The sequence below is a fragment of the Electrophorus electricus genome, chromosome 3 (assembly GCF_013358815.1).
Source record: "Electrophorus electricus isolate fEleEle1 chromosome 3, fEleEle1.pri, whole genome shotgun sequence".
Taxonomy (NCBI): Eukaryota; Metazoa; Chordata; class Actinopteri; order Gymnotiformes; family Gymnotidae; genus Electrophorus; species Electrophorus electricus.
In genome coordinates, this window is record NC_049537.1 from 27,170,001 (window position 1) to 27,181,329 (window position 11,329).

General features: G+C 38.5%; 2 protein-coding genes across 2 annotated transcripts; one reads left to right on the top strand and one right to left on the bottom strand.

Annotated features, from left to right (window-relative positions):
- Nucleotides 1-1,324: 1,324 nt before the first annotated feature.
- fam167ab (family with sequence similarity 167 member Ab) lies at nucleotides 1,325-5,613 on the bottom strand. The gene is made up of 3 exons (XM_027025128.2): nucleotides 5,529-5,613; nucleotides 2,539-3,208; nucleotides 1,325-1,673 (listed from the first exon to the last, which is right to left on the bottom strand). Exons 2-3 carry the CDS (start codon nucleotides 2,896-2,898, stop codon nucleotides 1,410-1,412), a joined length of 624 nt encoding a protein of 207 aa, XP_026880929.1. The 5' UTR covers nucleotides 2,899-3,208; nucleotides 5,529-5,613; the 3' UTR covers nucleotides 1,325-1,409.
- Nucleotides 5,614-7,207: 1,594 nt separating this feature from the next.
- Nucleotides 7,208-11,245, top strand: enpp5 (ectonucleotide pyrophosphatase/phosphodiesterase 5). The gene is given in 5 exon segments (XM_027025125.2): nucleotides 7,208-7,268; nucleotides 8,095-8,337; nucleotides 8,339-8,952; nucleotides 9,228-9,404; nucleotides 9,564-11,245. Coding segments are annotated over 4 exon segments (1,410 nt in total). The 5' UTR covers nucleotides 7,208-7,268; nucleotides 8,095-8,119; the 3' UTR covers nucleotides 9,965-11,245.
- The last annotated feature ends 84 nt before the right edge of the window (nucleotides 11,246-11,329 follow it).

Genomic DNA, 11,329 nt, shown 5'->3' on the forward strand with positions numbered 1-11,329 from the left:
TGGACTTTCCCTCCTCTTGCCTTTATTGGGTGTTTCTCATGACCACGGGTGGCTTTGTTCCACACAAAAGCCAGCCATTGTGAGAGGCTGTGAAACATTAGTCTCCTGAATGTGGCCTTTGGGATGGAAGCTACCCCTTCTACTTTGGTTCCACACTTTATTCATCCCCAAGTCTTTTAAAGAGAGATGGATGAATGTTATGTTTTTTTTCTGTATTTTTGCTTAGTGTACTGCCTGTGTAAATGGTAGAAATAAAAGTTTTCATGGTTTTTTCTTTATGATTTAGAAAAAAAGTGGACATTTTCATTCACTGCCCTGATTGTACTTTACTGCTATTAGGGATAAAGAAGAAAATTCAGAGACTGTGATTTAAACTTTGTAATTTAGCTTTGTAAAAGTATTTAATCAGCCCAACATTTCTCTGCACTATGTGTTATGTGTTTGACAAAAAGTTCACTTCTATAATGAACAAAACAATACCACTGTAAGAAATTAGCTACACACAATGAGTTCTATGTCCAGGCTATAGCGCGTCTCTGTTTACAGTAGATGTTTTTAATTGGTTAGAGCTATAAAAATCCATAGAATGTTTACTGCAAGTACAAAATGTCTTAGGAAGAAAACTCCATGTATAAACTGAAAAAAATTGCAAAGCAAGATAGTGTTTTATTACCAGTTATTCAGTATCAACCCTTATTCACATGTATAAAATGTCAAAATATGATTTAAACTGTGCATTAAAAATACTACAAGCTAAACTATAAACACTAAATGTCTCTCTGACATGACTAAGGTCTTGGTTTGATGAGGAGACAAGTTACATGTGCGTTCTCTATCTCTCTGCTACCTTGCCTTTTGCTCATTTTTGTTAAAAGAATGCACATTGGGTTTCCGAAATATTAACCAAAGCTGGCATAATGTATCTGTCATGCTATCTGTAAAACTGTTCGCTTGTAAATATTTGAAAGTATATTTTGCTTACAAAACTTTCTAAAAATCAACATTTTTTTCACCGCTGAAGAAAAAGAAGGCTTGGGCAACAAAAGCATACAAGACATCTCAACAGTAGCAGCCACTGGGCCTCATGCACCGAGGCTGGGGCTGCTGAGCCAATCAGAGACAAGGTCCATGAGAGCCACTGCATTCACAGGCACAAAAAGAAGCAGGCCAGTGACACATGAAAGAAAATCCACTGCAAGAATGGTGCTTAAAGTGAGCAAATCTTCACTTAACACACAGCATTGGAAAATGCTTTCATATAAATACTTTTATTGAGATGTGTGTGTGTGTGTGTGTGTGTGTGTGTGTGTGTGTGTGTGTGTGTATATATATATATATACTGTACATATGATTGAGTGTCATAGTCATGATTTTCACTGGCATGTAAAAACTGAGCCTTTACTTTCAGGTTAGCAAAGGGAAAAGCGTCTTGAGTTGATGTTCATCTTAGTGACCCCGATCAAGCGGAGTGGAGCTGAGAGCCCGAAGCCTGGAGTTAGTGGACCATCACACAGGAGATCAGAGAGCTCATCATGCTCCTCCAGGCCAAAGGTGGCATCATTGAGCATTCGCCGGTGCTGGTGGCACGTCTGCTCGATCTTCAGCTTGTTGATGTCACCTCGCAGACGCATGAGCTGGCGGGCAAGGAGCTGGTCCTGCACACGCATTTCTGCCTGTACACAAAGTGTTGCTTATTGACAAAATGTTTCATTTTGACTTGTACAAACAAATGAGTGTATATGAGAGACTATATCAAATTAACATAATATTTGCCCTCAATTTCAGTTTAACTTTAAGATCTGCAAGGAGATCTTACCTTTATGTCAAACACTGCCAGAGAATTGATTGTAAAACTGTTCAGTTGTATATATTTTAAAGTACATTTTGCATACAAATCATTCTATAAACCCCCCCCCCCCCCCCTTCCTCATCACCATTGAGGAAATGGTGATTGTCATTTACTGACAAAAAGTGACAGAACAATAGAGTTACAACATGGGCCAAGTAAGAAATACAACCCTGCCAACCCTAGCCAATCTACCCATTCAAAGCAATATAAATGAAAGAACAGAGCTGCTTTCATGCCTGATTTTCCTTATGCAAAGATTTGCAGACAAATACAGGGCAGAGTGAGGAGAACATGAATCCTTACAATGGGAAAAGGTACCTCATGCATTTCTGGGCTGTAACAGCCCATGTGTGTGTCTACATAGCAGTGGCTACATGGCTGACCAGAGTCAGAAACTAGCAGAGAGGGAGAGATTAAACAGGCTGAGTGTCACTGACTGCTCCTTATCACTTCACTCAATTTAATCTCAAGGTAAATCCAAAGTGATAATGTGATAATGGAGCCTTGTTCATTTGCTCATGTTAATTTCCATTCGAATTAGATGACTAATGAGAGGTGCTAGATTTCTTTTCTTTAAATGATATAGGCAAGGCCACAACTGCCTTAACTAATTTATACAAACGTTTGGACTTTTATGACCTAGAACATTTCCAGACTCAGCCATGATCATGCACTCAAGATTTGCTTACCAGTTCCTTCCTGAGCCAGACGAGAGCCTCATCGATATTTCCAAAGCCTTTCAGGCTCCCTGAAGCCAGGTTTCTCTTTTGTATGAATTTTGGGCCATTTGCTTTGGCAGCGGCTCTATGCTCTTCTCCTGCACCCTGGTCCAGCTCAGTGGGCTCTGTTGGTTCAGAAGATCCTCTGGTACACTGAGCCTCTACTTGGGACTTCCACTCCAAATAGGAGGGCCTCCTGGTTTGGAGTCTTAGCTTTTCAGTCAAGACCTTTAAGGTTCTCAAGTGGTCATCTGTGGTAACTTCTGGGTCATCATAGACCAGGCTGCTCATGTCCTCCACATTAATCTGGGGAACTGTATTTGTGTTCATGGCTTACTCAGTGCAAAAAGGCAACAATAGGCAACAAAATTGCACTAGAAGTCAACTGAATTTCTAACGTGGGCTGCCTTTTGCTTTAGATGGTCAGCAAGAATGATATCTGGATATTTGTAGAGTTGTACTTAGTCTGCTGAACCTTGCAGCCAAACGTTTAGGGATTATACAGAAAATGTTATTCCGTACTCATTGTAGTTTCATCCTCTTGTAGTCCATGCTGGTTTGCTTCTCTCATCTTATCCCAAGTATAATTTTGTTGCTTTTCCTCAGCCTCAGGCATAGAAGAATGCAGGTTAAAGAAATCCTGTAAATAAAAAATGCATGCTGTGTGTTTGTCACATGTGCTGCAGCTATACATACTATATACTGCTCCCTCCTTTTAGAAATTCAGAAGCTGATGAAAGACCTCGAAATTTGCTGTTGCTCTGGAAATCTTGTGTACCTCACTATTGCAGTTACTCACTTGCAATCTTCTTTGTGTGTGTGTGTGTATGTATGTATGTATGTATGTATGTATGTATATATATATATATATATATATATATATATATATATATATATATATACAGACATACAGACACACACACACACACACACACACACACCACACATATATACATATATATATATATACACACACACACACACACACACACACACACACACACACACATATATATACATATATATATACACACACACCACACACACAAAAACACACCACACACACACACATACACACACACATATATAGCATCTTATAGTATCTTCAGTGGTAACTTTTCTAAAAGGCCACAATGGGTGCTTTCTGTCTGCACCTCAAGTCACACTCTGGATGCTCCCAGGCTGGCAATTGCCAGAGTAACCAAAAGCAGCCAGTGAGTCAGCACTTTGTTGTTACATTAAACTTTAACCTTTAAGACCTTTCAAAAAGTGACAGATCAGTGGCTGGGTAGCCTGTGATTACAGAGCTGACCTACAGAAGAGACTCTCATGATCTGAATTTCTCATATATTGTCATAATATTATGACATTAACCCGCTATAGGTTTGCTTTCACGTGGCTAGTCAAACATAAACACTAGACTTCAGGCCAAGCCAAATTCTAAAATACATTTTTTAAAACTGTTCACTCTGTGTTACTCATGCTCGGGTGTAATAGTACCACTGCATGCCATGACATCATCTTTTGCTTCTTGCCCATAAGAGGAAAGGTAAATGTCAACCCTTTCTGTGCACATTTACGACACCGTTTAGTGCCAACTAAATGATAATAAGCTGATGTTTTATTGCATGTCTTCTGTTTCCACTGTGTGTATATGCCTATAGCACCAGTAACTATGACTAGTCTTGCCAACAATTAATTTAATCCAGACTAAATTTGTACTGAGCCCTATTACAAGGACTAATATGACACATTCTTCAGTGGTAAAGACTTACACTACACTATGCATGTAAAGAAACTGATAATCTAGGATTGTCTGATAAGATAGGATGCTATAATATCTTGTAGCCTCACCAAGGGTATTCATTTCCCCCAGGTCATTTCTCCCTGGCCAGGTCAGTGGGCTCAAAGAAATGTAATGAGTTACTTTAAACACTTATTTTATGGTGCAAGATGATGGATAAACACTGCATGTTATTAAAGGAAACAGATTAATCAAATTTTCTTTAATTTAAACATTATATAATTACAGCTGTGTAAGTAAGTGTGTGGGTATAAATAACAGTTGTGTGTTTCCGATATGTTCTCTCAGCTTCATACGTTAACTGGAAAAACATAAATGATTTTGCAGCTGGGCTGTACAATGAACCACACATACTATATGGATTGCTTTGTTTGGATTTTACTTAGCATCCAAGTGATACATATTACAGTATACAAAACTGTTGAACAAACAAACTAAAAGTCCATCTAACTTAGTTGCCAGAACAAGTTTTACAGGAACTTGTGTCCCAGTGAATGGCAAAATTTGACCCAAATGCTTGCCACTTTTACCCTAATTTCCATCTAAGTCATCCAAAGTACTTAGTGCACTCAGTGTTTGCTTTGCTATCACAACCATCCTAATTTCTTATTTAAACAAACAATCACTTATTATTTATTAACAATAATTTGATAACGACCTTTATCATTTTTATCACAGACACACAAACCCCCAAAGAAGAATGTCCCCCAAAAAACTACAGGAAAAAATAATATTTAACTGATGGATTTTTTAAAACCCTCTTTTAGACGCTAAAAGATAAAAACTTATGAAAAGCCCCTTATGTTTAACACAGAATCTTGTAGATTTCCCATACCCTTGTTAAAAGTGTATCTGAGCGTCTAGGTAACATTTCTGTGCGAATGCTTAAAAACGTATGGTTATGCGTGCACTAAACTCTCAAAACGTGCAGTTTTATAAAGCGAGACAAGTCAATAAGGTTATTAAGCACGACATAGCTTAGCAATCCGTTCAGCTATTGAACATTCTCTCTCTCTCTCTCTTTGTGTGTGTGTGTGTGTGGGGGGGGGTGCTCTAAGTTGTTTCCTCTCTGAAATCTCCGACTCCCATAGAGTTAGCGACCGAAAAAACGCATCTATAGACCACACATCTATAGACCATCGATACGTTGACTTACCGGCTAGGTCTCCTTGCAAACTCGGTACAGCGTTATGCGGCTGAAGACATGAGGAAGGTTTAAATGCGTTTAGGCACCGTAGCTGCCACTTGTTGAATGAGAAGCGCATCGGAGGAGGGGCAGCGTGAGCTGCGCCAGATCTGGTTGCCTTGGAGACAGTAAAGGATCCGCTCTAGTGCTCTCCGTAGTGAACCGCAGCGAGAGCGCTCCTCGGACCCAGACTGAGCGCTCCATCGCAGGCGGCGCTATTGCGCGTCTCAGTGCAAAATGAACGCTCTGTAGGAAAGCCATCATGCGCCTGCTATATGCGTAGCAATACTACGGAAAAAAAATCATTCATTATTTATTGTCTACTTTAAAAAATGAACATTCAGTTAAGAACTGAATTAATTTAACTCCATGATGAGTTATTCTTTTCCCACTGTTTACTGTCTACTATGATTTTCAGGTTACTGACCAGCTGCAGGAGATTATATATATATATATATATATATATATATATATATATATATATATATATATATATATATATATATATATCTCAAATTTATATATACATCTGAAATTTAGTAAACGAGAACCTGCAGCTGGTCAGTATATATATATATATATATATATATATATATATATATATATATATATATATATATATATATTCGACACTTCGAATGGTAAGCTTTACTTTGAATTTCTAAGTGCATACAATAAACATCTTATTATAATGTATTCTAAAATCTAACAATACTGATGTATTAGAAAATATTATAAAAAATGTTAAATATTGCAAAATTCCAGAAAATAATTTTGCGTGGTCGTGAAAAATAAACATTTTTGGTGTTTTTCTGACCCCTGCTGGATGCTCATTTCAGGCGCCACTACAATGGTATCATAATCTAAAATACACCGGAGTGAAACATAAAGAATAAATGAAACAGAAAACTTGCGAATTGTATCAAAAATATACATTTCCATTTTCATTTGAGAATGAACATTTTGGATGCAGAAATCTCGTGGCTGACATTTATACTTATATTCCTAATGGCATACGTACAAAAGTAGTACGCTTCTTGACATGCGTGCAGTCACTCTGAGATAGAATTCTGTTTAGCATCTTTTGTACAAATCACCTGCCTGTTTGTTTTGATTTGACCACTATGGCTTTCCCCATATTGACCCCCATATTTTCTGTGACTGTTGATATTAAATACAGCTTATTCAACAGTGCAATTTTAAACACACACACACACACACACACACACACACACACACACACACACACACACACACACACACACATATAAATATATATAACATATATTTAAAATGACATATTTTAAACTTGGTAGATTTTTTTGGATGTGGAATTTTATTTAACATAATTTTGACACATACCTTTTAAAGAAAAATGGTGTAGGCCTACTCATTAAAATGAAAACATTTTTTAAAAGGACAGCACATTAGCCTAAATTTAATGGAGAAATGTTAATAATAGGTCATTGTAGTTTTATTTTATACAATGTTTTTATTTTTAAAAGATTATTCCACAAAAGCTTTTTTTTTTTTTACTTGAACACGTTTGTAGCCTACTTAATGTTTCTGAAAGTTTCCGTTTAGGAATTATTTATTTATTAAATGGGCTATAATTATGATTATATAATTATTGAGTGGGATTGTGGGCTGGACTTCCTGTTTACGACACCGCTAGTTTTTGGCATACTAGAGTGTAGGCTACTCTAGAAGGTAAGGGTTTTCGATGGTTTCGCTGCTGATCGTATTTTACCACTCCTTATAGAGTAACATTTAATTATATAAACCAAGCTATTACCAAACTGTTTCATTTGGTTGGGATGCATATCATAGTTCCACCTGCTTTCTGTTAGGTTAGCAACTGTCTTGATTATACAGCAGTTCGAGATTAATTATGACATGCCAAATTGTGGCTAGCTGTATTTTGAGCAATGACTATTTCAAGCGTGACATCCAGAGATTATTTCATGAATGCATTTGACTTCGTTTTATGTTCAAACGCGCAAACAAGAATTACGAGCGAATCGCGTACATGCGCTGCGTTGTATGATGTCATCGTTTTTTACTGAGTCCATTTTTTTAACGACGCAGTCCACGATCTGTAACTACCATTCTTGCAGCGAATGCCTGCGTACTCTCATGCATGTTTATTGCTTGCGGCTTAATTACCCATTTTATATTTTACGAGAGACGCAAGCACCTGTTACAGCACACGCGCAAAAGCGGTCAGACTCACCGCGAAATTAAATTTATGCATGGTAGAAATAATATTGCATCTGAACAATTCTTAACGGAGATGAATGTCTGGTTCATAAACATAAATGTGAAATTTCATCCGTTTTTCAAATTTCCCATTGATTAATTGTACTAACTCAAATGCATACAGTAAACAAATCTGGAGACTCCCAAGTCTGGAGTCTAGTCAGCCCAGGTTGTTGGTTTTAGTTCTAATGTTCTCTGGATGGAATTAATGGGGAAAAAAATCAGATGTTTCATTATGTTGTCTGGTTTACATCATAAATTCTTGTTTTCTTTGTAGGTCCATTTTTTCATCAAAGTGCAACATGCCAGTGATAGTAATGAACAAAACCCGCTTGGTGAGTTGTCTTCTGGCCCTGCTGCTTCCACTGTCGTCTTGGCAGGAGGAGCACAGTAAGCTTCTGTTGGTGTCTTTTGATGGTTTCCGCTGGGACTATGTCAACAGGGTGCCCACACCTAATTTCCGTGCCCTTATGGAAGAGGGTGTGCAGGTGGAGCAGGTGGAGAACACCTACATCACCAGACATTCCTAACCACTACACATTAGTAACGGGCTTACACGCAGAGAGCCACGGAATTGTGGCCAATGAAATGTATGACCCAGTTCTGAATCGTTCCTTCTCCATGGAGGGCTCAGAAGTCTATGACTCACGTTGGTGGGAGGAGGCAGTTCCACTCTGGGTAACCAGTCAGAAGGCTGGACGGAGGAGCGGAGCTGCCATGTGGCCTGGATCGGACGTGGCCATTGGTGGAGTGTACCCAACCCATTATGTGCCATATAATGCATCTATGCCCTTTGAGGTGCGGGTAGAGAATCTCATAAACTGGTTCTCAGGAAATGAGGCAATTGATTTTGGGGTTCTTTACTGGGAAGAACCAGACGAGAGTGGCCATAATGTGGGCCCAGAGAGTCCACTTATGGATGTGGTCATTAAGGACATTGATATAAAGCTGGGTTTTCTCAGAGATGAGCTCAAAAGAGCTGGTCTTTATGACAGCATCAATCTCATTGTCACAAGTGACCATGGTATGACACAATTATCACATGATAAGGTAATTGAGCTGGACACCTACGTGAGTCAAGATCTCTACACATGGATAGACAAGAGCCCAGTGGTGGGCATTTTACCCAGAGAAGGTAAACAACATTAAATAACATTTCCTATCAATAAAAAAATTACAATAACCAGAGTTATAATAATCCTTGAGAACTATTTTGTCCTCACATACTCATCGTTTGTATTGTTTGCACACAAATCAGTCCACACTGATTCAAAGAGAATAAATTCATTACGTAGTGTAAAAGGATAATGGCAGATGTTCATAGGTAAAGGAACAAAAACCTACTGAACATGTCTTAGGAAATTAAGTAACATCATTCAGTGCTGATCATGAGTTGTTTTCTTTTCCCAGGTAAATTAGATGAAGTCTACAACTTGTTGAAGAATGCAAATCCTAACATGGCAGTGTACAAGAGAGACGACATTCCTGATTACCTACACTACAAACATAATGTTAGGATAATGCCGATTATTATAGAGGTCAAAGAAGCATGGACCCTTGTTCAGAACAAAACTGGATACTTTATGTGTGAGTACAAATGTTATTAGCTACATGCTTTGTTAAAACATCCATATTCACATTTTGCCTGACTATACTGTGCAGAATATAATTTTATTAGAGGTGAACGCTTAAGACGCTTTACTGGGAAAGTAATGCTGATTATACCTTGAATGTTTTTGTTTACAGTGGGTAACCATGGTTATAGTAACCAACTGCGCAGCATGCACCCTGTGTTTGTTGCTCGTGGGCCATTGTTCCGTGCCGGTTACACCAAGTCCTCCATGCGCTCAGTTGACCTCTACCCCCTCATGTGTAGCATTCTTGGCATTCAGCCACGACCTAACAACGGCTCTCTGGGGAACGTGCGGGATCTCTTGGTGGAGACGTGTACCACCATGCCTACACCCACACCCGTTTCCAGGGAGCCTTCCTACGCCTGGGCAGTCGGTTCGCTCCTGGGCACCGCGCTCGTCATTGGCTTTCTTATTAGCTTCGTCAAGCAGGTGACAGAGAGGCGGCAGCTCCCTCTGCCTCTCAGCAACAAGGAGATTTTCAAGCCTTTACTGCAGGATGAACTACGCCTTTAATGAACGCGTCTCATTTCTGATTGTGATGCTTTATTTTGATATGTTTAATGTGAATCTCCCAATAACACTTTAATGTCTCTAATGTGAGGCTTCTGCATCATGTAGCACTGATCCTCTCTCTCTCTGGTGCTTCAACCTGTTTTTTCCTTCTGTCAAATCCACTTGTCCCTGTGATTCAAATTTAAACAACAGGCAAAGTCACTTTAATTCATGTGTCAGCAAAGTAAAGCCAACTGAATCATTACTGATGGTGCAATGCTAAGGCATAATTCAACAAGAGCAATATGAGAAGGGAAGGTCTAGGCAAACCCATCTGAACAATCATCAGTGTTTAGAGCTGAGAATGTCCACAGTGTCCTCTGCTGGCAAAGCTGACAATTTTCAATTTCTGTGGTCTATATATTTCAAAGAAGGGAAAAAAATGTGAATGGAAGGTACAAACATCTAGCATTGCAGTCTTTCAAATACCAGTCAGTAAGATATACACTTTTTTTTCCACGAGAGAGTCATGGTTTGTCTTGTTTAAGACCTATATTTAATGTTACTTTAAGTTATTGACTGTGGGGCATTGTGACTTACCTATTTGCTTTTATACGTTTGAAACCATTAGTATTTCCTTGATCCAGTGGTAAAGTGCAATGGCTACATGCTTTAATGTTTAGTTGTAATGCTGACAGAATGTTTTAGGTTGATATTTACATGAAGGGGGTAGTTAATAAGCTGCCTCAATGCTGCACTAAGATCAATATGTAGGCTTATGATTTGTAGAAATGGAGTGTAGGGGAATAGAATAGTTTTAGATTGGTTGCATTTTGCACAATATTTTCCCATGCTTTTAAGCTTTAAAAAAAAAAAAAAATTATATTTACACACACAGGTGCCAAAATCCTTTAGCTACTAATGTAGGAAATGGTATAATTAGTGGTAAAACACTGGATTCCTGCATTGATTTGTAATTGTAGATTTTACATGAGGCTCCAATGGGCCAAACCACTGTGACTTACCTTCTACAGGTGCAAAAACACAAAAGGAACAAACTCTGATTTAGTTGTTGCTGGTATAGTTAGTTGACGTGCAAGTTGCTTGCAAAATGTTATGGTGTGGCTAGTTTGGGGTGGGGTGGAGAGAATTCAGTGTTGCTCATTTTTGTCCTTAAGTTATATTGTACTGCTTCAAAAGTATGACTTATGATTTAACTGGTGTCATAGATGTTTTAAAATAAAGACCATCTCTGTTCATTGTGTCGATGTAAAAGAATAAATATCTACTTGGGGGTCAATATCATTGCGTTTTCTTGCTCCAACACCAAGGAAAACCAAATACTCTGCAGTGCCCATGTTTCTCTGGTTCAGATACCACATTCCA